The 26,976-nt window shown below is 37.9% G+C and overlaps 1 protein-coding gene and 1 long non-coding RNA gene across 2 annotated transcripts in view; one reads left to right on the top strand and one right to left on the bottom strand.

Annotated features, from left to right (window-relative positions):
- COL4A1 (collagen type IV alpha 1 chain) overlaps positions 1 to 17,261 on the top strand; it is a 169,097-nt gene extending 151,836 nt beyond the window's left edge. Inside the window, exons 45-52 of the mRNA XM_037799949.1 lie at positions 392 to 463; positions 2,308 to 2,436; positions 3,456 to 3,554; positions 4,523 to 4,735; positions 5,714 to 5,891; positions 9,885 to 9,999; positions 13,651 to 13,823; positions 15,750 to 17,261. Coding sequence (XP_037655877.1) covers positions 392 to 463; positions 2,308 to 2,436; positions 3,456 to 3,554; positions 4,523 to 4,735; positions 5,714 to 5,891; positions 9,885 to 9,999; positions 13,651 to 13,823; positions 15,750 to 15,831 — 1,061 coding nt within the window. The 3' untranslated portion in view covers positions 15,832 to 17,261. The remainder of the gene's footprint in view (positions 1 to 391; positions 464 to 2,307; positions 2,437 to 3,455; positions 3,555 to 4,522; positions 4,736 to 5,713; positions 5,892 to 9,884; positions 10,000 to 13,650; positions 13,824 to 15,749) is intronic.
- Positions 72 to 26,642, bottom strand: LOC119506947. Its single transcript, XR_005211068.1, has 5 exons — positions 26,499 to 26,642; positions 11,504 to 11,652; positions 3,419 to 3,636; positions 2,578 to 2,622; positions 72 to 241 (listed from the first exon to the last, which is right to left on the bottom strand). It is a non-coding gene; the product is annotated as an uncharacterized LOC119506947 (long non-coding RNA).
- Positions 26,643 to 26,976: the final 334 nt, after the last annotated feature.

Raw genomic sequence — 26,976 nt, forward strand, 5'->3', positions numbered from 1 at the left:
AGAAATCATGGAATTGGGTCATTCATTTATTACTGTATTATTAAACACACATTTGTTGGATGCCTGCTGGCTTCCAGGTGCTGTGACCTTTACATGTGAAAGGTGAGTAAAACAGTTCTCAGCCTTCCAGTGTCGCGTGGTCCATTGGGGAGGCAGGTGAAACCAGACTGTGTCCTGCGCCCCCCACTTGGGATCATTCTGCAGTTTCATTACGTGATTGGAAACATGTGCCTTCTTGGTTCTAGAAAGAAGAATTTCACCAAAAATTTTACACAGCTGACCAGAAATGTTCTTTTCTTTCACAAGATAAATCAGAAATATGTTCATAGGATGTACATGCCTGTCCGTAACTTGAAATTATATGTAAAACCAATTTTCTACTTTTATCTAGGTCAGAAGGGTCTCCCTGGCATCCAGGGAATTAAAGGAGATCAAGGTGATCAAGGTTTTCCTGGGTCTAAAGGTAGGAGAATTTGTTATACAGGCGGGTACTTCATATATATAAATATAAATGTCATAGAACACTCAGGATTAGGATGTTTGATTTTCGTAGTATGTCAGGATCCTTGTTTTTGGATAACCTGGCTTTGTTTTTTTTCGTTTGTTTGTCTTACTAGCAACTTGTCTAAAAAGTCGAGTTTGTTAAATCTATGACTGAGGTAAATCCGGGTAAGAGGATTTGGCTAAAATATTAGCTGACTCACTCTTGAGTCAAAAAAAAAACAAAACAAAAAACAAAACAAAACAAAAAAACTGCCAGGCAATAAAATTAGATTGAAATCACTCACTCAAAGTTAAAATAGGAAACAAGTCAAACCTGGACGTACAGGGTGAATAAGACCCAGTTGGATCTTAACGAATCTTTCATAGGAAAGGGTCTCCATTGACTCTTTTCACCACTAAGAGCCAATAATGTGAAATGTCTCCCAAAAAATGAGCAAATAGTTGTGGAAAGGAATATTTTAAGCATGCTATTCATCCTCTTCTACTCTCTGCTGGTTAGACCATATTTCTAGAGCTGTGTTTAATTTTCAAAACCATGTTTAAGAAGAGAATGACCAAACAGAAGGCACTCGGAAGTAGAAAGTTAGGGAAAGAAGAGGGATGGGGAAAACGTCATGTATGGAAGGGACGAGACAACCAGGGATGCTCAACCGAAGAAGACGAGACCAAGTCTGACTCACAGGCCCCTGTAAACTCTGTATTACAGTTTGTTTCAAGAGTTATGCAGAAGAAGGATTACATTTCTTCATCATTTGAAAGTTAAGAGTATGATTACATCACACAATAAGGCAGATTTCAGACAAATGTAAGAAAAACTTTCTAACTCCCAAGTATTGGAATTATCCAAATAAGAAATGGGTTGCTTGTGAGATGTAAATCCTGGGATGAGCCTGGACCCGGCATCGTGGGATTGAGAACATCTTCTTGACCAAAAGGGAAAAGAGAAATGAAACAAAATAAACTTTCAGTGGCCGAGAGACTTCAAATGGAGTGGAGAGGTCACTCTGGAGGGCATTCTTAGGCACTATATAGATATCCCTCTTTAGGTTTTAGTGTACTGGAATAGCTAGAAGGAAATACCTGAAACTGTTGAGCTACAATCCAGTAGCCTTGATTTTTCAAGATGATTCTATAACTGTGTAGCTTACATGGTGTGACTGTGTGGGTGCAAAAACCTTGTGGCTCACACTCCCTTTATCCAGTGTATAGACAGATGAGTAGAAAAATGGGGACAAAAATTAAAAGAAAAAAGGGTGAGATGGGGGGGAATGGGATGTTTTAGGTGTTTTTTTTTTACTTTTATTTTTATTCTTATTTTTATTTTTTTGGAGTAATGAAAATGTTCAAAAATTGATTGTGGTGATGAAGCACAACTATATGATGGTACTGTGAACAATTGATTATACACTTGGATGACTGTATGCCACATGAATATATCTGAATAAAACTGAATTTTTTTTAAAAAATGGATTGCTTCAAAGAGGAATGAACTTCACATCACAGTTAATTGAAGGTGGATTATAGTCTCTTAGGGATTCCATAATTCAGTGGAAAGTATACACTGACGACCCAAGGTCTTTTCTAGTCCTGAGAGTTCAGGATATTAGACTAAGTAATAAAGATGTGTGGTTTAAGTATATGTTTTGCGAGGATCTGATTTCTTGTGTTTTTGATAATGATTGATTTTGCTTTTGAGGAAATTATTCACTTTTGAGTGTTTCATATCAGACTCTCATCCTGTAGCTATTTCTGCCATCAGATGTTAAGGATGATATTGATAAATTGCAATTCTGATTCCCACAGGTCTTCCAGGACCCCCTGGTCCTCCAGGTCATTTCCAGGTCATCAAAGGGGAGCCAGGGCTCCCTGGGCCCGAGGGTCCAGCAGGTCTGAAAGGACTTCAGGGACCTCCAGGCCCTAAAGGACAGCAAGGTAAGGCCACATGGGCTGTGCATGGCTGGTGCACGGAGGGGTCGAGAGGGAGCTATCTAAAATCCCCTTGACCCATGTGTCTAAAATCTTAGTGTCTGGGTAGTGAGGATACTAATATGTATTTTAATATGACTTTCTTACCTTCTTTAAATTTTCATCAAAACCAAATTTAATTTTCCAAGGGACCTAAAAAGGCCAGAAGAAAATAAAAGAAAAGCTAGAGGATCATCTAACTCAACATACCTATATTCAATTAGAAAAGCATGGGCTAAAGGAACCAAAAGATTGTCTTTTCCATCTCATAGACAACAGGTGGCAGGCAGCAGCAGTCTAGAATTGTAAAAATCAGCACTTTCCAGCAGTGGTCCAGAAGCTCTCCCCCACTGGCAAAGATTTCTGCTAATCCCTATTGTTCCCAGGCACCCTAACCAAGAGCCTTTATACTCACTTCAACTGAACACTTTCTTTCCCAAGAGCTATTGGTAAGGGGCAGGTGGAAAATAAAAGAGAATGAAAAAAGTTTTGTAGTGGAAAGATGGCATCCATGAAAATTTAAGTCTAAAGCTACCTAAGAACAAACTGTACCCATGAAAACAAAATCCTATGTAAATATATTTGTTGCCTGAAAATTATTTAAGGGGTCAGAATATGGCCAAAGGAGAAAGCCTTGAGAAAATTAAGAGTGTGTTAACTATCCTCTCTTGCCCCCTCCCCCAACCTAGTCTCTTTTCCCAAAGCTATCTGCCAAACAGTAACAACAAGAAACTGGGGAGAACTCAGAATTTAAAAGATCACATGCTCACTCATATGAATATCAATTTGACAATTGTCTGTGCAAAGTGTGTACTAGGCTTGCCAGGAAGCAGTTCGTCACTCTCTAGGAAACCTCTCTCATCTGCAGTTAAAAGCCTTATACATGCCTTCCCAGAAAGCTCAAAAAGATGTTTCAAAAGGAAAGCAGAAGATACATCCCACTGCTTACCGGGAGCAGCTCATGAATTCTTTTTCCTTTGTTTTAGGTGTGTCAGGATCGATAGGTTTACCTGGACCACCGGGTATTCCAGGGTTTGATGGTGCCCCTGGCCAGAAAGGAGAGACGGGACCTTTTGGGCCGCCGGGTAGGTTGCTGGATCCTTCCATCTTAATTACACTCTACCTTTATCTTTTGTTTAGAAGCAGTAGGCCCAGGCATATGAAAACCTACAAAGTGAAGTTGGAAATGTTACTTGAAAGATTTCCAAAGAAGTCTGTTTCTTAGAAGAAATAGGATCATATATAAACACAAAAGTGTTGTCATTTTTTTTCTGTGTAGAGAGACACATTGATCAGAGCACACATTTTTTCAGATGTTGAAGTAAGGCCATTGGTGATGGCTCTTTGTGGCTTCCTATGAAGGAATCAGGCTACACGTACAAAAATTCTATCTCAGCGAAGGACCAGAGAAAGTAGAACTGAAGGACAGTATTGTTGGCCTCAGGAAGCAGGAACTCATACTTAAGTGACTGTAATTCTAAAGGCTGAAGTTATAAAATCCCCCTGAATTTGACATAGGAAACAGGGGCATCAGCTAAATGAACAAAGAGCACAACCCAACAGAATGTCCATGAACAATTTTGAATGTGGCAGTTACCCAAGGGGAGAGAAGGACAAGTGCATGGGGGCTTCCTTATTGTGCTGTGTCCATCTGTGGGCTTTGGGGATGCTCATGGAGGGGGAATGAACTTAAACTGGGGTTGTTTTAATAATTTTCTAATAATCCTCCCTTAGAGGAACTTCAAGATTCTGTCTGAATGACGTGCACAGAATCAAAGTAGAGGCTGATAGTTTCATTCATTGAACTAAACTTACTGAGCATCTGCCATGCACTCAGCACTGTGCTTATAAAAATATCCTGAGGTGGTGTGTAAAAAGGAAAAGATAAAACACCATGAAGGAGGTGGGATGTAATTAGTTAGTCTTGCCTTTTACCATGTATGTTTTTGTAATGTGAAAACAAAAAATATTTTAAAATCTATCGAGACAAATGGTTTTGAAGTCCTTCAAGGGAGCCTGATTATAACAAGGGAAACTGTTTTCTCACTTACAGGTCCAAGAGGGTTTCCTGGTCCACCAGGCCCTGATGGGTTGCCAGGATCCATGGGTCCCCCAGGAACCCCGTCTGTTGATCACGGCTTCCTTGTAACCAGGCACAGTCAAACCACAGATGACCCACAGTGTCCTCCTGGGACTAAAATTCTTTACCATGGGTACTCTCTGCTTTACGTGCAAGGCAACGAAAGGGCCCATGGCCAGGACTTGGGTAAGATGTCTGCAGATTGATTTATTCATTCAACATGGATTTATTGAGTGCCTACTGGGGTGTAGCACTGTATTTACCTCTGGTTCTACAATTTAGAGCACCCTAGGACAATAGCAAAAAGAGGGCTTGACCCTGCTTCCTTTCATCCTTATTTAATGAATCATCAATTCAACAGCTGCTATATAACTCAGAAGAAGCCAAGAAAATGTAAAGGCTGAATCTTTGAAAATTTTTTAAATTAATAAAATATTTTAACTTTTCTGAAAATTTTCATGTAGGATCAAGATTCCTAGAGCGCACACAAATGTTTTCAATGATATTCTTGAAATAGGGCAGCTTAACTGTTGCTCTTTTTAAAAAATATTCATGTTCTCCTGTCCAGAATTTCTCTAGATGTTCTAAGCACTCTCCCTCTGTTAGTTGAGATCACCCGAAAGCTACAATTCTGTCCTTATTATCTTAGTGCCCTGCAGACATCCTCCACCAAACTATGTTTTAATATTTTACACCCTTACCTTTTATTGAGGTTAGAAACAACATGCAGCTATATAAAGAGGATCTCTGCATTTTCTGCAAAACTATTGCTAAAGATATTGTCCAATATGTTGCTTAATATCCACTGTACAAGGAGCCACAGGCTAAATTCCTTTTAGAATTCAGTTCCAGGAAATGATTTCTCTCTACTGATAGACTGGTTTGTTTCCTTTTATCAAAAATGCCCTACATGATCCTTATAGTTTTCCTTTTGCCTTGGTCACATGGAATTTAATTTAATGCTCATTTACAATAATACAAGTCTACTCAGTACATTTGCTGCCTTCTTTCTGTCTATAGCTTTAAATTTCATTATTTCCATTTTAGAAGTTAGGTTGAGTACATGTCTTTCATTATTAGCCATCATAAATCCATTTTAAGTAGAGGTAGATTGTAAATCATAAGGCAAATAAATCACATGGTCTTCTCTCGCTGTCCTTTTAGGGACGGCTGGAAGCTGCCTGCGCAAGTTTAGCACAATGCCCTTCCTATTCTGCAATATCAACAACGTGTGCAACTTTGCATCCAGAAATGACTATTCCTACTGGCTGTCTACTCCCGAGCCAATGCCAATGTCTATGGCACCCATCGCTGGGGACAATATCAGACCATTTATTAGTAGGTGAGTTGAGCCTTTTCTGTTTCTCCCGAAACCTTTGATCCATTGTTATTCAATTTATCAAAGGTGCTATCCCAACTTTGTAACAGAAATCATCCATAAAATTAATATAAAAATCAGTTATCCTTTTTAAAAATTATAATGCAAAACCAAGGTGGGATAATCCCAGCTTTGAAACAGAATTTGTATTTTTACATGACTTACCTCAGTGTTGTCTCTCTACAGAGCCTTTTAAGATGTTTTTCCCCTACTTATCCCCCCATGGCATTTTAATACCACAAATACACCATTTATCTGTTTATGTATTTGATGTATAGCTGCATGAAAAGATGTATACATAAAGATTTACATAGAATTTGATTTTTTCACCTCCCTCAACCAGTTTTTGCCCCCTCAGGGCAACAGTGTCCCTGTCAAGAATGCATGTGGTAAACTGACTGACTTCCCAAATTAAATACTTATCTGCACTAATGTATGGAGTTTTGCCTCAGGGTTCACAGTCCTTTGCCTGGTAGGACTTAAAATGGGAAACTGAAATTATTATGACTGAAAAGCACATGATTGTCCTATCTTTGCCTCTTCCCTTCTAATTAAAAGTTGATTCCTTAGCTACACCCAGAAGTAATGGGAAAGTGGCAAATGAACAAATTAATCTGACTCTGAAGCTATTCTGTAATTTCACTTTTCACACACCAAGATAATAAAGGATGAAAAGAATAATGAGTCAGGAAAGTTAAAGTGAGAATGTCCTAAGCTTTCCTGTATTTCCTTTAAAGAAATAAGCAGCTCTTGAATATAAAGGTTGACGTGGCACTATTGGTTTATGAAGGGCAACCCCCACCCAAGTTGAAGGAAAAGGAGAGTGATGGCTGGGAGCCACCCTCGGAGCCCCTGCAGGGCTACCAGAGGATGGTGGTCAGGGCGTAGCTCCTCCGTGGTGATCTTTATTTGGGGGAGGACAGGGAGTCATGCTGCTAGTGGATTGAGTGCTTGTGAAGGCCAGGTCCTGGCAGAGCACAGCTTTCATAAGGCAACTGTATCTACAGGACTCTGGAACAGAAGGACTAAATGATGCTTATTAAATAGGAAGTCATATGTTTTGATTGCCTTACATTAAAATATCTTCTGGCAGTTTTTATTATTTTTTTTGAGTTATAGAAATTTTACTTTATGGTTCTTAAAATGAGAAAAACCATTTGTTACACTTTCAGAGAACTGCTTCTTTTCAAAATATGGACATGTTACTTTAGAGTGTGTCAGTGAGTGCCTAGTGACTGTTCTATTTTGAGTCTTGTGCACTCAGAGCCATGCTTGATTCACTAGAAGGAAAACCCACGACCTTTTTGTTTGTTTAGCTCCCTGTGGACAATAAGGTGGAAAATGAATATTCATTTATAGTTTTTTCTTATTTACCTTCTTAATAAAGCTGACATTTTCCCTCAATTTGGTTGAAGAGGCAAGAGCTCTGGCATGCTTATGTGAACACATAACTTTCTGTAAGACACTTAAGGTTCTGTAAGCACGAACAAGAATGTTACTTGTTTAAATGCCCCAGCACTTTTTACATTTCAGGGTTTTCACATTGTTCTTTTCATAGAACCCTAGAAACTCAGCATGAAGGGATTTTACAAGCCATGTCGTTTAAGCTGCTACTGGTTAATCCACAGATATCTTTAATTCCCTTTTGCAATAATGCTGCCAATTTCTCCTTGTCTCTTAGCACTCTGGTTTCCATGGTTACTTTGAGTGGTTTCCAACAAACCTGCCAGGACTTCCAGGTTCTTTTGGAGAGCTTCCCTTTGGGGAGATCCTAAAGGTTAATTTTAGAAACAGTTAACACAAAATCCTTCATTTTAAACAGAAAAGATAGCAACTTTTCTGCTTCCATCCCATAAGTGGGACAAAATTTTCTAAGCACGTTCTAGTATTCTGCAGACCACGGTCATAAAACTGATTGTTTAGTTCTAGTGGCAAGAGCCTTGTTTGAGAGCAAGGAAAATGAACTCTAGTTCTGGCTTTGACACAACTAACTGTGGCCTTAGTTTCTTCGTAAATAATATGGGGATTGGGTCATGTGAATTTTAAGGAACTGTACAAATTCTGTAAATCTGTGGCTTTGTGTTCTCTAACCACCTGTCTGATGGGGGTCAGGACACCCTCTGTCTGTATCCGCTACTATCCACCCATCACGCAGAGAGCCTGACAAAAACAAGCACTGCCTGGTTCCTGTGTGTGGCAGACAGATGGTGGCAGATGTATAAGGCCAATTTCAGTAACTGTTGTGTAACTGAACCTTTTAATTCATCTGCATTTGTGGTGAATAACATAGAAAATTGCACACAACACACACATACGCACACATACACACACAAGTCCACGGAAAAATCAAATGACTAATTTGGGCCCTCCTCCCACTCTTTATCCATTTTCATGTAAATGTTCCAGCATAACTAGGTGTAATTATTAACAACATTTATATTCATTTATCAGCATTGTTAACAGTGTTCATTTTGTGACTTGAATACAGTTATTTTACTGCTCCTTTTTAAATTTTTTTTTTTTTTTTAAACGAAACATTATCCCACCAACAAGGCTTCCCTTAATTGAGAGGCTGTTAGTCAGAACACTGTGTGTTGTTTTAATTTATTCCTGGGTGCAGGTCCAGCAGCCTGGCTGGAGCCAGCCCGATTTGGAAGTACCCTGGACTTTGGAGTGTTCTTGGAGAGTTACTTCAGCCATAGTGTCCTGTTGAGGGCTCCAGGCCTGGAACCGCTGAGGCCGAGGGGCAGGGCTTTTATCCTGCTCTATTGGGTTTGGGTCTGGAATAAGTTTCCTGAAGGAGGCTCTTGTGGGCATTCAGCCTCAAATGCAAAACATGCTTTGTTTGTCTTAATTACTCCAGTTTATGTCTTATATTAAATATTAATATTAATAGCTTAAATCAAACTGTTCCATTCTGGAAGTGATAACATCAGAATTTCATTAACTGTTTTCTTGAGCATTCGTTTGTTTTTGCTGAAATACATACTCATTGTCACAGTGGAAAACAGTGAACTGCAAAAGGGAAAAAAACAAAAGTCACCTTTAACCCCAGCCCGTTCAGTAGATGACCACTGTTCCATCTTGGCCTTCCAATTCTTTTCCTCCTACAAAGTAGATACCTAAATAACAAGTATTGGACTTATTTTTGAATTTAATACTTTAGCACTGAGATGGACTTTTAAATCCAAGAAGGTTCCAAGGCTTAGAGTCTAAGCAAGGGCACAACATCATCCACTTAATATGTAATTGAATCTGGAGGCTACCCAGAAGAGATTGACTGAATGTAATTGGAAAACAAACAAACAAAAACTTTCACCCATAACCATAGGACCCAGTAATTCTACTCCTAGCTATCTACCCCAAAGAAAAAGCAAGGACTTAGATACTTTGTACATCGATGTTCATAGCGGCATTATTCACAGCAGCCAAAAGGTGGACCCAAGTGTCCATAAATGGATGAATGGACAGACAAAAGGTGGCATATCCATATGGTTGAATACTGTTTAGCTATAAAAAGGAATGAAGTTCTGATTCATGGTATGACATAGGTGAATCTCAAAAACATTATGCTGTGTGAAACAAGCCAGGTACAGAAGGTCGTATATAATTCCACTTATGTGAAATGTCTAGAATAAGAAAATTTTTAGAGTCAGAAAGTAGATTAGAGGTTACTAGGGGCTGGGAGGAAGGTGAATGGAGAGTTATTGCTTAATGGGTACAGAGTTTCTGTTTTGGGTGACAACAAAGTTTTATTAATGGGAAGTGGTGATGGTAGCACAACCTTGAAAATGTAATTAATGGCACTGAATTGTACATTTAAATGGTTAAAATGGCAAATTTTATATTATATATATATATATATATATATATGCCACTACTATTTAAAAAAAAAAAAGCCTTTGCCCTGTGCCCTTCCCTTCCACTGTACTGAGCTCTCTGCCCGTGCCCTTTCAGGTGTGCTGTGTGTGAGGCACCTGCCATGGTGATGGCTGTGCACAGCCAGTCCATCCAGATCCCACAGTGCCCTAGCGGCTGGTCCTCGCTTTGGATTGGCTATTCCTTTGTTATGGTAAGTGTTGGAGGAACACCATATTTCCAGGGAAAACCCACCACTGAAGATCCATTGTCTTCTCCGTCATACTGCTACTAAGCCTCTCAAGTCCTCTGGATCACATGGCCTAGGTCTCACCCCCTCACTTCCCCTCACTGATCCCCCTTCCAAAGCATCCCTGGGAGGCTGGCCTGCTCTGCTGGGGTCAGCAGTGGTTGCCTGTGCCCAGTCACCTGGGCACCTCTTGATTTGGAAGGTGTTGCTCTGAGACTGAAGTAGACAGGATGGGCGCATCTTCCTAGAAACACAGGCCTGGGGCCTTCACTCCCCTTCCACCTGCTCCACTCAGATGCTCAATAGGCCTCTTCCCAGAGCTTTTTTGGTAGTCATAGCCTCTTTCAGGAAAAAGTGGAAAAAGCGTGCATGTAGGAGGAACACATTTTACTAAAACACACATGCTTAAAAGCAGAAAGCTTGAATTGGAAGAAAACACTAGAGGTTGGCTAAAGCATTACTGCTTCCTCTCAGTGAGGCAACAGGCCTTCAAGGTCTTCCCGAGCCAGTGGCTGGGATCCTGAGTTTCCTGTAACTTTCAAATGGGGTGAAGACTGCTCTGCTATCACCCAGCTATCCCAGATGTTAGACCCTACCAGATGTTCCCTTCCCACAAAAAGCTAATTAAAACAAAAAACCCAGTAGCTATTTGAGTTGGCCATTGTAGTTTCTTATTTCATTTTATTTTTTTACTTTTACCATTTTATTGTCTTACTTTAAAGTATCTATTAAGGGTATTAAAAGCCCTGAATTTGTAAGATTAGGTCTTTACTGGCATTTGTCATTTCCAGTATATGACTCTACACAAACATCTGTCCCACCATTGTAAGCCTGGTAGCAGTGTCACACCCACAGGTATGGCCAGGTTGTACATTTTCACCCCCAAATGATCAATTAGACCATACTATTTGATTGACAGGGAAAGTAGAATCATAGCTATGTTTTTCTGCTGTAAATTATTTCAGGAAAAAAAAGAAGGTGCCAGGAAACTCTTTATTAAAATACTTGTGTATGTTTGCTGGGTTGATTGTACTGCAGTTAGACTCTTTTACAGGTCCAAACAATTTGTCAAGAAAAAGAAAACAGCAAGTTGTATTGATAATTCTAAATGCCGCATTGGGGCTACTTTATCAAGAAAGTTAAAAAGGTTGGAAATGCAGTATTGAGAAATCAAAACTCTAAAAACGATATAAAACATACAATTTTCAATACAAGGCAGATTGGAGTTTTTGACTCCATAATCATAAGTAATAACTAAATGGTATCTGTGTCAGTATGAAGAAAATGACCACTGAGCCAAGGTGTGATGAGTCACAGGAAAGCATTTTGTCATCACCCCCATCCTTCATCCTGATGTCATACAAAGTTCTCAAACAATGATTGCCCATAACTATGCAAAATCAAGAGCAAATAAAAATACTGGTGTTCTAGAGAACACAGTAAGTCTTCTTAACTGGTGGTAGCTTACCTTCTTACAGTATTAACAGCAGTTGCTCAACCAGAAGTCTTTTTTTCCATGCAGTTCGCTGCTCTGTTTCAGATGGCACAATGGTTCCTGCAAACAGGGATGGACTTCCAAGGCAAAAGAGCACACACATCTCCATTTATTTCTTTGTTCTAAGGATAAATATATTTGAAGCATGAAATGATATTTTCACCACAGCCAAAAGAGTAGCTAGAGAATATGTAAAGAATAATCAAAATTTTAACCCATGAAATATTATTCAGATGACAACTAAGAAAGATTCAGTAGTCTTCTCAGCAATGGGATGCTTTCTTCATGAGGGCCCAATGAGGGGCAGAACCAACAAGAATTTTCTGTCTGTTTTTTTAATGGGAGAGTTGGGCAGATGCAATTTGTAGGTTGACAGGTGAGTGTACCTTGACTTTACCTTTAAAAGTCATATATATTACTCTCCTGGTTTCTCTACTCAAGTGTTATTTTGGTTCCATAGTAGACAGTCGGATAAATTAATACAATTGTGGCAAAGCGTCCAAAATATGGGAAAGGCAGCGTTCAAGGAATAGAATTCATACTTGTAGTGATTATCATGCGGTATTCTATATAAAATCTGAGCCCTAAATTTTCCTCTAGCCAATCAAGCTCTGGTTTTGGTTTGGGATACTTCCCCAGTCTCATCCTTAATGAGAGAGTGCAAAGCTGACATGTGGGAAAAAAGCTAATTCCTACCCTGATGAATTCCAAAAATACAAGATCCCCCCCATTTAAGCCAAAGTTCTCTGACAGTGACATCAAGGATCATGTGTGCTGATGAAAACAGCATATCTGGAACATGTGGGTTAATCCCCAAAAGGAGTTTTTCAGAGAGGAACAATTCTTATAAGGTGGCTGTTTCCAACTTGCAATTTTGCTGAGCTTCTCCAAATTAGAGCTTGACAAAATAGTCTCTCCATTTATTTCCCACCCCTGCTGAAAGTTCTCAATTCACTTTTCTTTGCTATAAGAAAACACAAGTCTGCACCTGTGATTTGAAGGAAGCTTCTGTACTCATTTAGCTGCAAAATATTTCAAAAGATGATTTAGTTTAGAAAGAACTGTTATGATGATATAAGTAGTGTAAGGGTTCTTTCTGTACTATCACACTTCGTTGGAGAGGGAGCTTAACCCACTTTAAGCTTAAGGAAGCTGACTGTGTCAGCAAAATCTAAGCCAGCATTGTGGCCTCAAGGGCCATGTGAGAATGTAAGTGTCCAGTGTTATCCACCACTTCTAAGTCTTTAGGGCCTTTGTGGCAAAATGGAGATGGCTCTGGTCTGGAAGCCTGGAGACTCGGGATCTCATCCCAGCTTCAGCTATAGACTATGTGCCGATGGACAAATCCCTGAATGTCCTGAGATCTAAGCTTCCTCATCTGAGAATTGAGGGCATTAACTGTGTGCTTGAAAGTCCCTTTCAGCTCTAAAATTCTGGAGATCATATTTCTCATATCCAAAATAATAGTTATGAAGATGTTTTGTAATATCTTATTTAAATATGGAGGCCATTGATTTTAAGGTCTTGGTTTCTAATTACAGATAGGTCCTACTTGAATCCATTAGACCAAAATGCTAAATTTAATAAGCAATCACAGTAGTAGTTATTCTTTCTTTCTCTTGTTTAAATTTTCTACTTTATAAAGAAAAAAAAGATGATTATTCTTTACCTTAGAATAGGATGCATTATAGCACCTAATATAGTAGAAATTTGATTTTGTTTATATAATCCGATTTCACATCAGTTGGCTCCAATGTTATTTGCACATTCTGACTATTCTCTTATGTCCCAGGTTAGGATAGATTCATCTTCCAAAAATATACATAAAAAGGACAGCATTTCTTTAAATTCTGACAAGGTGGCCTAGCCGTCTACTATTGTGGCAGCAGCTGTTAGCTGACATCTGGGTGCTATGTGGCGTACAGCTACACTCCAAGCCTATGAACAGGGAAGTGTTTGGAGAGGTGTTTAGGCACAGAGAGTGTTACCCGGTAACCACACGAAGCCAAGGAGTGCCCACTTTCCAGAAAAGAGCACCCTGGCTCCTTCCTGAGGAACAATCAATCTCCTGGTCTTCGGGTAGGGAATGCTCTGACTCACTGCTCGCATTTGTTCCCCAGCACACCAGCGCTGGTGCCGAAGGTTCTGGCCAAGCCCTCGCATCTCCGGGTTCCTGTCTGGAAGAATTTAGAAGTGCCCCATTCATTGAATGCCATGGCCGCGGAACTTGTAATTACTATGCAAACGCTTACAGCTTTTGGCTTGCCACTATAGAGAGAACCGAGATGTTCAAGTAAGTTGGAATGACCCTCTCTCGTAGGGCTCCGGGTCTGTTTGTTGCTTTTATTTTCAGTCCTCCATGATCCAGAATACCTTCCAGCACAAAGTCTGGAAGATAGTTATAAAATAATAGTTATGAATGCTTCTTCTACTTGTAGTAATGAGTATTTGATTCTGTTTGGCATGGGCAGATAACCGAGATGAATTTTAAGGCAAATCTTAGGTGATAGGCTTAATTCTTCCATTTATTGAAGACTTGGTGGGGTGGTATCATCTTTCATTTGTCCAGGAGAATCCACTAAAGTTCAATGTGAAGCAATTAAAATTAAAACTCTTTAAACAGTGCATGCTTAAAATATTGCATGTTATTATATATATTATAATATAGTGTATGTTATTAAAATCAAGGAGAAGAAAGGGAGCAGCATTCATTTTCATAGCATCTACAAGGCTGACTTTAATGTACATGTTGTGTGGGTCCCAAAATAAGAGACTTTTTTTAGAGCTGTGCAAATAAAAATTAATTTAGCACAAATGCAGCGGAAATTGATAGGGAAAACCTTTCCTTTCCTTCCATTACCAAAATTTCACCTTTAAAGCAACTGTCCCAAGTGGCTGATAACCTTGTTGAAGTTAATTTGCAGCCTGGCCCAGTCCCTAATGGACAGTAGCACATAATGAATCCTCTATCCTTTATTTAGTACCAGCTGCAGCCACCACTAGAGCAGAAGCAGGAGGCTGATGGAGCTTGAACAATTACTTACTGTTCATTCCAGAAATAAGTGTTTCTCACCCCTGGAGATAAGCCTTTCTGTCTTTACCTTTTGGAGAGAATAGAACTCTGCTATGATCCTTTTTCTTTCTAGCTTAGATCGTAAAAGGGAGAGTAATAATATTCCCTACTTATAATGCTTTAAGCATCAAAAATATACCACACTGCATATTGATAGCTTATGCAAGCCTTTTTAGGCTACTGGAAAATTGCCATCAACCCTACTGATAGAGTTTAACCATATGCTAGTGAAATGAGCACACTTTGATATCTCAGCTGCTGGAGCTTCTGAATATAGGGTTAATCCGTAATAATGGGAGTTATTTTTTTGAAGCAGGGGCCTTGCACAATTAACTAAAATGCCTTCCTAAATGAAATTAGGTAATATCCCACTAATTGCAGTAAGATCTTGTATGTTAATTTGAGGGTACTAGAATTTGCACCAAAAAATTGCTAAAATAAGCAGCCTCAGTTATAAGGCCAGGTAATCTTATTATATGGATACTTTAATTTTAATAGAATTTCTGTCATAGCCATTTTAGTTCAGGCTTCTACCTGCCAACAGTCAAGATGAGGTAGACTTTCTAGGATCAGGGAAGCATTGGGGCACTAAATGCCTTCCCCTCTCCTTGGCATCAAATCAGACTACCTGCATATAAATTCTTCAAAAGCATAGTATTTTGAGGTCTATTTAATTATTCCAGATTGGTTACTCATTACATCATTGAACACATATTTAATGGACACTTACAATGTACAGAAGTTTTCTTCTTACCCTGGAAGACTTTATAATCTAATTAAGGAGACAAAACAAAAAGTTAAATTGTAGGGTAAGGAGCAGGAGTGGCGAAGGGAGCCATGGTTCAAACTGCAGAGCCAAACCGACGAGGGGTGTCTCCAGCTCTGCCCTAACTAGCTGGTAGATGTGGACAAGTCATTTAACCTAGGTGCCATGGGTTGGGAATGCAGCTAATAACTTGCAACCCTCCAGGTAATACAGAGGCCATGTGAGTAAACACCTTGCAGGATGTCCTGCTCATCAGGTCGGGGCGTGATTCGGGTCTAAGTACCTGCCTGAGGCCTGGAGATTTCTGAGAAAGGTAGGGAGGGTGAGGGACCCGCCTGCATTTCTAATGCCTGATGACTTTTCTCTGTGTTTGGTTTTAGGAAGCCTACTCCGTCAACCTTGAAGGCAGGGGAACTACGCACCCATGTTAGCCGCTGCCAAGTGTGTATGAGAAGAACATAATGAAGCCCGACTCTCAGCTAATGTCACAATATGGTGCTATTCCTTTTTTTTTTTTTTTAACAGCAATGAACCCTAGAAATATATCCTGTGTACCTCACTGTCCAATGTAAAAACAGTAAAGTGCCTTATAGGGATTCGCATAACTAACACACCCTGCTTTATTGGCCCTCTACTTACTGAAGGAGAAAAAAGACAATGATAAGCTTTAAATATTGACATACCAAATGGCACTTTTGATGAAATAAAATATAAATATATTCTATCATACAATGCACTGATGTGTAAAGTGAGAGCTCCATCAGAAAACCAAAGGGTGCTAGGAGGTATGCAGTGCCTTAGATACTGTTTGACCCCCCTCCCCCCATTTTTCATTCTTGTATTATAATAGGTTAATTTTTTCCCCCCAGATATAAATGTTTGTTTCTATCACTGTCTAGCTGTTTCAAAATTCAGGTGCCTTGGTCTGTATATTGTTCCTGTACAAATAATAGTAATGTAAAGACAGTTTTTGAAACTCCAAATGGAATTACAGACTCAGTAGCCATATCTTCCAACCCCCAAATATAAATTTATGTCTCTCTGCTCCGTGTGGTACTATGCAGGTGCTTTTGCAGAAATCACAAACTTTCCTGTGGAATAAAGATGGTCCAAAAGTAGGCAGAAATTAAATATATATATATTTTAGTAATTTATATAGAAGTCAGCAATTAGGCAAATCGAGTTTTAGTTTTAACTTCCACTTTTAAAATAAAGCTTATATAGGTTCCTTCCTTTAAAAGATTGTGTCGTCCTTTAACATAGGTTGTTAGACACTAGGGTATCGAATGTGAAACATCGGTTTTCATTGTTCACCTCCAAACCAAAAATTGTGTATTGCTAAAACCAAACCCAGGTTCATGAGTATGGTGTCTATTACAGTGAAACATGTACTTTGAGCTTATTGTTTTTATTCTGTATTAAATATTTTCAGGGTTTTAAACACTAATCACAAACTGAATGACTTGACTTCAAAAACCACCACCTTAAAAGGCCTTGATTTTATTACCGTGCTTCATTCTGCAGTCTGGTGAGAAAACCAGCTCTGCTGAATTAAAATATCAGTAGCTTTCCACATGAGCCCATTCAGGCCACTTCCTTGGTTTCTCATGAGCTGTGTTCACAGACTTCAGCAAGGAAAGGGATGGATGGCAGGAGGGCAAAATTGGACCATTGTGCCTGAAATGACATTTCACTAAAAGCATCCAAAACTTTTTAAAGACTACTAAGGCCTTTTATGTAATTTCTTTAAATGTGTATTTCTTAAGAATTCAAATTTTTAATAAAACTATTTGTATAAAAATTAAGCTTTTATTAATTTGTTACTAGTATTGTCCCAGAAGCAGTGGAGTTACCGCACAAGCCTCTAATAAATGTGTAAGCTTTGCATAATACGTTACATCATTTTTATTTTGTAGTTTTTCTAAACAAGAGTCATAGACTGGGAGTAATTATAGGAATTAATACAAAGAAGAAGAAAAATTAATCTCCTTCGTTCCTTCCCTCCCTTCTTTCCTTCCTTCCTTCTTTCGTCTTTCCTTCCCTCTTTCTGTCCTTTCATGTATCCATCCTTATAGTCATTCATCCATCCATCCATCCATCCATCCATCTGTCCATCCATCTATCTATTGTAAGTATATACTGAGGGTTCACCTGTTGCTGGGCAAAGGTTATGTACAAGATGAATAATGCACATATCCAGCCCTTAAAAACTGGTCCATTGGTTAAAACTGAGATTATAGTTATGCTATAGATAAGAGTGGAGGAAAAGGTTGGATTCTGAGTCTTATTTGACAAGGGAAAATAGACGGTGGATTTGCTTTTCTCTAGTGATTTAAGCTTCAGTTTATATTTGGTCAAATTGTAGCTTGTGGAGGCTGAGTGTGAAACTGAGTACTCAAGGAAAAATTCTAAATATTGTAATGTTCCTCTTCAGGTTTTTGGTTATCTTACTTGACAGTGTTGTAGCAAGGATGAAAGAGGATAATACATGAACAAGACCAGTGGAGTGCACAGGAGAGATCTAGTTTGGGCTGCCTCCTCCTCACCTTTAATAATAATTAAAAGGGTTCTTTTGCTCTCTTTAATATATAGAATAAGAGAAAAGAACACTAAAATCTTTAGGCTTAGTTTCTACTGAAGTTCCTGAGAGATATTAAACACATCCCCATGATAGCTATTTTAGAGCTTTTTGTTTCTATGTATAAACTGGTTTATCATAAATTATTGTCTATGATATACAATTTTATATAGAGAGAGGAAAGTACAAAGAAGATAATATGACACCTTGAATCACAGCATTCAGATCCTGTGCATTTTATATCTGTTTATTCTGAAAGCAGCTTTTGATTAAGTTTTATTTTTTTAATTAACGTATAGTAAAATTGACTTTTTTTATATACAGTTCCATGAATTGTACTGTTTTGACTTTTGAATATATATATATTCATGTAACCATCACCAAAATCAGGATACTGGCTATTTATAGAACATCTCACCCACCCCACATCCCCCACCACCAAACCTTGGCAACCACTGAACTTTTCTCCATCATTATAGTTTTGTCTTTTCAAGAGTGTCACAAGAAATGGGATAATACAATATCTAACTTTTTGAGACTGTCTTCTTTCACTAAGCATAACATTCATCCATGTTTTTTCAGTATCAATAATTGATTCCTTTTTATTGCTCAGTAGGATTACATTTTATAGATGTACCACAGTTTATCCATTTTCCTATTGAAGGACTTGTGCTTTTTCCCAAGTTTTGGTGCTTATGAATAGAGAATAAGCATTCATGTTCAGGTTTTTGTGTGAACACAAGTTTTCATTTCTTTAGAGTAAATAGGAGTAGGATTGCTGGGTCATATGGTAAGACATGTTTAACTATCTAAGAAACTGTTAAACTCTTTTCCAGAGTAGCTGTACCTTTTACATTTCACCAACAATGTAAGGAAACTCTGATCGCTCCATATCTTCACCAGCATTTGGTATCGTCAATATTTTTTATTTTAGGCATTCTAATAGATGCATAGTGATATGTACTCACGATTTTAATTTGCATTTCCCTCATGGTTAATGATATTGGCCATCTTTTCATGAGCAGATTTGTCATCCATATCCTTTTTGGTGAAGTATTGTCATTTCTTTGTCCATTTTTAAAGTGGGATTTTTGTTTTCTTACTATGAAATTTTGAAAATTCTTTATATATTCTGGTTATCAATCCTTTATCAGGTATGTGATTTGCAAATATCAAATATTTTTCCCAGTCAGTGGCTTGTTTTTTCATCCCCTTAATGGTGTCTTTCACAGAGCAAAAGTTTTAAAAGTTGATGATGTCCAATTTATCAAGTTTTTCCCCTTTATGGTAGGAGCTTTTGGTATCATATTTAAGAACTCTTTGATTAACCTTAGGTCACTAAGATTTTCTTCTGTGTTTTCTTCTAAAAGTTTAGTGATTTTATATACTATATTTGGATCTGTGATCAATTTTTATTTAATTTTTAATGAGGTATGAGGCCTAGGTTAATGTTTATTATTTTACATATGTGTATCCAGTTAGTACAAATCCACTTATTCAAACAGGCTTTCATTTCTCCATTCAATTGCTCTGTCAAAATTAATTGGCCATATTTTTCATGGGCCTATTTTTGTACTGTTATGTACCACTGATCTATGTGACTATCCTTTTCACCAATACTCTCTTGATTAATGTAGCTTTACAATAAGACTTAAAATCAGTTGGTGTGAGTCCTACTTTGTTCTTCTTTCCCAAAATGGTTTTAGTTATTCTTATTCTTTGTTTTCCATAAAAATTTTAGAGTCAGCTCATCTAAATCTACAAGAAAATCCTGTTGGCATTTCAATTGGAATTGCATTAAATCCGTAGGTCAATTTGGGAAGAATTGATGTCTTTATTATCTTGAATCTTCCATTCCAGGAACATGATGTGTGTTTTCATTTATTTAGGTCTTTTCTGATTTCTTTTATCATCATTTTATCGTTTGCAGCATACAGATTTTGTACATTTTGCTAGATTTATACCAGAGTATTTCTTCTTTTTTTTTTTTTGAGCCATTTTAAATGGTATTATTTTTTAAACTTTGATTTCTAATTGTACATAGCTAATCTATAGAAATACAATTGATTTTTATGTTTTGACCTTTGATTCTGTGACCATGCTAAACTCAATTTGCAATTCTAGGATTTGTTTTTGTTGTTGTTGTTGTTTTTTCTGTTTCCTAAGAATTTTTTGTATGGACAATCTTGTTGTTTGTGAATAGGGACAGTTCTATTTCTTCCCTTCCATAATTCTTGTCCCCTTTTGTTCTTTTGTTCTTTCCTTTTTTGCACTAGCCAAAGGAGTTCCTGTACAATGTTAAATGAGAGTAGTAAGCATGGACATTCTTTCTTGTTCTTGATCTTAGGGAGAAAGCATGTAGTCTTTCACCACTAAGTATGATGTTAGCTGTGGGTTTTTATAGATGCCTTATTCCTGAGAGTTTTTTTAATAATGAATGGATGTTGACTCTTGTCAAATACTCTCTCTGCATCAACTGATACAATTATATGAGGCTGTGAATATGGTGGTTAACATTGATTCATTATCAAATATTGGGCCAGTCTTACACTCCCAGGATAAATCGTAGTTGGTCATGGTCTATTATTCTTTTTATATATTGCTGGATTAAATTTGCTAATATTTTATTGATAATTTTCATATTTGTGTTAATGAGGAATGTTGGTCTTTAGTATTCTTTTCCTGCAGTGACTTCTGGCTTTTGTATCAGATAATGCCAGTCTCCTTCTATTTTCCAGAAGAGATTACATATAATTGGTGTTATTTCTTCTTTAAATGTTTGGAAGAATTTGGCAGTGGAAACCATGTAGGCCTGGAAATTTCTTTTGTGGAAATTTCTTTTTTAGGAGGTTTGTAATTGTAAATTCAGTTTTTTAATAGTTATAGGACTATTCAGATTATTCATTTCATCTTGGATGAGTTTGGTAGTTTGTTCCTTTTGAAGAATTAGTTCATTCAAAGTTGTCAAATTCACATTTGTCGAGTTGTTCATGGTGTTTACTTACCCTTTCGATGTCTGAGGGGTCTGGAATGACATCCTTTATTTCATTCCTGATCATTGTAATTTGTGTCTTCTCTTTTTTCCGTTGTTATACTTGCTAGAAGGGTATCAATATTATTTATGTTTTCAAGGAACCAGGCTTGGGGTTCATTGATTTTCTCTGTTGTTTTTCAGTTTCAGTTTCATTGGTTTTGGTTCATAACTTTATTATTTCCTTTCATGTTCTTATTTAGGGTTTATTTTACTATTCTTTTCTAGTTTCTTAAGTTGGAAGCTTAGATTATTGATTTGAGGCTTTTATTCTTTTCTAATATAAGTACTTAATGCTGTAACTTTCCCTCTAAGCACTGCTTTAACTGCAGCCCACAAATTTTGATACATTGTATTTTCATTTTCTTTTCATTCAAAATGTTTTCTAATTTTCCTTGAAACTTCCTTTGATCCATGGCTTGTTTAGAAGTATGTGGTTTAATTTCCAAGTGTTTGGAAATTTTCTTGTTATAGTTCTATTACTGATTTCTGGTTTAATTCCTCTATGATTATATAACATTCTTTGTATGATTTCAATTATCTTACAGCTGTGAAGTTTGTTTTATGACCTAGGATGTGATCTTCCTTGGTGAATGTTCCATGTACAATTGAAACGAAATGTATTCTACTAGGGTCTAGTAGATTGTCCTATAAATGTCAATCAGATCCAGTTGATTGATGGTGTTGTTCGGTTCTTTTATATATCTGTTAATTTTCTGTCCATTAGTTCCATTGACTACAGAAAGAGGGATTTTGAAGTTTCAAATGATAACTGTGGATTTATTTCTTCTCTTAGTTTAGACGCTTTCTGCTTTATCTACTTTTAAGGTCTGTTATTAGATGTGTGTACATATTTAGTATTGTTGTCTTCCGGGTGAGTTGACCCTTTTATCATTATGCTATGTGCCTCTTATCTGTGGTCAATTTTTTTGCTCTGAAATCTACTTTGCCTATATTAATATAGCCACTCTATCTTTCTTTCGATTAGTGTTTACATGGTATACATTTTTCATTCATTTACTTTTAACCTATCTGGATCATATTTGAAGTTAGACCCTTCAGACAAGATACATTTGGCTCCTTTAAAAAAAAAAATCCATTCTGTCAATCTCTCTCTTTAAATTGGTGTGTGTAGACCATGTTTATATTTATTATAACTATTGACATGTTTGGAGTTAGATCTAGTTTTTTATTATTTGTTTTCTATTTTCTACCTGTATTTTAATTTTTTTAATTTATTAGTCTTCTTTTATTTTTTTAATTTATTAGTCTTTGGCATTTTACAAAGAAAGGTCTTATTCATGCCCATATAATACAAATATGGAATTTCTGACAACAAAATGGGTATCCATTCTTCAAAAGTTTGGGGACCACTGATAAAAAAACTAAAGTCATATGGGGAGTGGATCTGTATTTGTGGTATCACTAGGAAAAGTCTGAAGGGCTCCCTCTGCTTTGGGGAGAGTTCCAGTGGCTTTTGGATGTTTAACAAGGTCCTAGCTTGTCAATCTCAGAAACTATGAGGTTTTTATCCTTTGTTTCATTTGCTTTTTTTAAAACTGCTGAGTGTCTTATTTTTTCAGGTAATCCACTACAAAGTGTAATACATCAAAAAGGGATACCTCTGTTTTTGTTTTTTGTTAACAAACAAACATGTTTTTTGTTTTTTTTTGTTTTTGTTTTTTTTCTCCTTTCCTGTCTGCTTTTGAGTTATTTAAACATTTTGGTGTTCTACTTTAACTTATGAATTGTTGTTGTTTACTATATTGATATATTTTTTAAAACTGAAGAGGAGAAAAATGGTTTATTATGTTTACCTTGATAATTTCCCTTTTCTGTTTCTCTTCATTTATTCCAGATGTTTCAAGATTTCTTCTTGTATCAGTTCCTTGTGTCTGAAGAACTTTCTTTAACAATTTCAGAGAAGAACTGCTGGCAACAAATTCTATTAGTCTTATTTTGTCTGAGGATATCTTTGTTTCACCTTCTTTCTGGTAGAGCATCCTCCCTGTCCCCCTCAATAAACATAGAATTCTGACAGTTCTCTTTTATTCAGCAATTCAGAAAATGCTGATCTACTTTCTTCTGGCTTCCATAGTTTCGATAATAAATCCACAGTTATTCAAGTCATTATTTCTCTATAAGAGATGCGTCATTGTTCTCTGGCTGCTTTCATTGTCTTTAGTTTTCAGATGATTGATTATGACATATGGGTTTGTATTGGGTTTTCTGACCTTCTTGAATCTGTAGATTTATGTCTTTCTCCTATGGAAATGTTGATATTTTTGTTTCTTGGCAGGCCATTGATTTGGTTAGATTCCATGCTGCAGTTCCAACCCACTGTCTGTGGTCTTTATTTCCAATGTCAGATCAGCTTTCAGAGCATTTGCAGTGCTATTTGGATCAGTCCTACATGTGTACCATTCAGTGGCCTGTCTGGGCCATGTTTAGTGTGGTCAGCTCTTAAAGTCCTTAGAATGCTAAGAATCAGTTCCATATGTTCACAGCTCAGAGGTGAGCTCAGGAGATCTTAAACAACTTTATGGGGTCACTTCTGTGCTCCATCCTCTTCATCATGTTTCTGTTACTTTCCTGATCCTTTGGGCTCCCATTTCTGGTCCTTCAACCAACAAACCATGTCTTTGATTATTTTGCTTGGCCGTGTACTTCTTGCCAAGGCCCCAGCCATATCAGAACCAAATGGCAAGAGGACCAAAGCAAAAAAAAAAAAAAAATATATATATATATATATATATATATATGGTTTGATTGTACATCTAATTCTGGTCTTTTTTCCCAGTCTGCTGCTATTTACTTTTCAGAGTCCTCTAATAGCTGCCCTATGCATCAGTGGGAGAAACAGGGTATAGTGTGCTGATTCAATCTCACCTGAGCTGGAACCAACTATAATTGCAGTTTTGAAGTGTAAAGAATATTAGCTAGTTTTGATGATTGTAGGTATGTTGGTAAGGAATAGAAGAGAAACAAATGGTTCAACTTTGCTGGTTTTTAAAATCTCTTTCCAATTCTATTTCTAATGCTTAAATGCACTGTAATTCACTGATTTAGTTAACTAATATGTAAGAACTTTTCTATTTTAATAGATGTGTGCTGGTTCTTTCCCTACTCTTTTTCATCACAGCTAACTGTACTTTAAATAATATGCAGAGGCTTGTGCTCATTTTGGATATCATCAATTTCACATAAGAACTCTCAAAATCCTAGGGCTCACTTGCTTAGTCCATCCATCCTTACAGTGTGTTTCTGATCACAAGGACCCTTCTGTTGTAGTCATGGAACTAGATAGATTTGAGTTGGAATTCTGATGCAGCCACTTATAAAATTGTGACCCTGGGCAACTTACATAACCTCTCTGTGATCTCCATAACTTAGAATGTTTTTATTTTGCAATTCTTCCAAACCAGAATCACAGACTGGGATTTATTACAAGAAATATTTATGAGAAAAGGAAAAATGGTTCTCTTGCATTTACCCATCTTTTCACCCATTCTTGCCTTCCTTCCACATATGGAAGGGCATGTAAAACTAGGTCAGAATTGAAAATAGAGTTATGCAATCGATGGGAGTGGGATGAAGGTTTTATTACAAATGGGATTCGTAACAATTACCTTGTGAGGAATGTTGCCTTTAAGTTTAAATGAGAGAGGAGATCCCACAAGAGATGTGCACGAGTGAGTGCACACAGTGGTTCTTCATTCCTCCACGCAGTGTGACACCCAGGTGGGCAATGCTGACTCACATACGCCCTGCCATGGAAGAGTTTATGCCAATGAACTATTTTCCTCCCCCTTTATGCTTCTTCCTATCACACGTTTGTCTAAATCATTTTAAGAATACTTTTATGTTTAACCTCATTTCTGTTTTAGTGCTAAACATTCCCTAAACTTCATTCCCACAATGCAAAGCCTTTCATTTTACTGGACTTAAGACAATCTTTCTGCAATATTAAGGGGTGTACCCCCTCGGGTCACTTTTAAGAGTTTGGGATTTTGTTAAGATCATTCTTTGCAAAATTCATATCCCCTTCAACCTTTGTTATTCCAGATTTAAGAGTTGTCTTCAAGTATTGTGGTAAGGAGGTCCTTATCCTTATCCTTTAGATCATTTTAGTTACACCTGTTTAACTTCATTATGCCTCCCTGTAGGTTTGATAAAAGAAAAATACACAGAATATGGAGGTAATCAATCAGTCTAACAGTTATTAAGCATCCCTTATTTCACAGTGCACTGTCCTGCCCTCTTGGGAGAAGACAAAGAAGTAAAACCTATCTGCCCTTATAGGAGTCATGATCATTTAAATAAGTAAGATACATACATAGAAAATATTTACTAACTTAAGGCACTGATGGATAATGAGTTTGGAGTGAACTCTGAGACCTCAACCTCCCCCTTCCCCCCTTCTGCACCACACCTGAATCACACTAGGGAGGTGAGAAGGTATTTTAAAGACATCAGGAGAATGCTATTTCACAAGCTTATCCAATAAATTTCAGAAAATTCATTTCCACCGCTCTCCTCAGTTGTTGATGATGCAGCTTAAATGAACTTTCTCCTTCTGTCAATGGTGAAGACCCCTACCAGCTCTGAAATGATATAGGAAACAGCCCATTGTTCTATTTACAACCACGGCATTAACTATCAGGTCACCCACCACTGATCCACCTCTTCTTCAGAACAATTTTTGAAATGATTCTGATTCAATAACCTTTTCCTTTGGGGCATATCACCTGAGCGTCTCTCTCTAGGTTCTCCTTAACCTCTATAGAAGCGAATCTGGCATTAGACACATAACCCCTAGGTAAGGCCTGTCATGGGTGTAATGAAAAGGAAAGACCACCTCTCCATTCCCCCACTGCACAGTGATCTGAACCTCATGGTTTCACCCAATGCGTTGTTTGCCTCCGAATTCCTTCTACAGCCTTCCCCTGACCATCCCAGGCTTGGCTCCTCTGTGTCAGCACATCCAGCATTCAAGGTCATTCCTTGTCCTCAGTCCAATCATAACCTCGAAATTAGCTTCGACAGTTAAACAAGTAGACCAAGGAATAAGGACACTTTGGCCTTCCTTGCTAAGTTTTGTAGATGAGTTTCCTCGACAAGCTCAGTGAAAGTCGGAGCAAGCCTTGTCTCCAGGTAACAAGGGGTTCCGGAATGGCTGGGGTGCGATCTGACAGGCAGCATGTGCGGGGGGACAGTGTCACCCTGACACGCAAGCTCTCGCTGCTGGCGGCGTGGCCCGGCGAGTATTTTGGTCCCACGCTCCGCTCGCCCCAGCCACTCCGCCCACCTGCGGGAGGTGGCTGCGCCCTCTCCACTTACTTCCTCTCCTCCCCTCACCGCCTCGCAGGATTTGGGGAAGCGGTTGATTCTAGCAGCTCTGAATCATTTTCCCACAGCCTCTGCGTGGGGAGTGTATTCTCTGATTAATGCCCTATTTGTACTTCCTGAGCTCGTGCGTGGACTGCGGATTACTATTCAGCGAGCAACCGTTTTACTCACCCGAAATAGCTGCTCACAGTTCCAGGGCTTTCCATCTGAATTGCACACAGCATCTGGCCTCCGCTCTCCCACTGCATGAGCAACCCGGAGCTGGGTTTAGTCACAGTGAAATTGAATCATTCAACCAAGATCAGGAAATGCTTTTTTTAGTTTTCCAGTTTTAAGTAGAGCTGCAGGTGACTTTTTAAATTCGGTTTGCATATTTTATTATCAATTTCTCTGAGGACTTAATCCTCGCTTGCTTTGAACATAAAGCTTTCCCCACATTGCCCCACCCCCTGAATTGCAGCCTGGGGAAGATTTCACGAAAAAGGAACCTAGTCTGTCTGCCTTAAGTGATATTTATTTTTCTGATGCAAATTAGAAAATTTTGGAGACTGTTTTTGAAGCAATGTTTGCTAGACACTTCAGTGAAACAGTATGTGTTTACAAATCTGTAGACCTCTTTTGCAATCTATGAGAAATTTCCAGGACAAAC

The sequence above is a fragment of the Choloepus didactylus genome, chromosome 12 (assembly GCF_015220235.1).
Source record: "Choloepus didactylus isolate mChoDid1 chromosome 12, mChoDid1.pri, whole genome shotgun sequence".
In the NCBI taxonomy this organism is placed as follows: domain Eukaryota; kingdom Metazoa; phylum Chordata; class Mammalia; order Pilosa; family Megalonychidae; genus Choloepus; species Choloepus didactylus.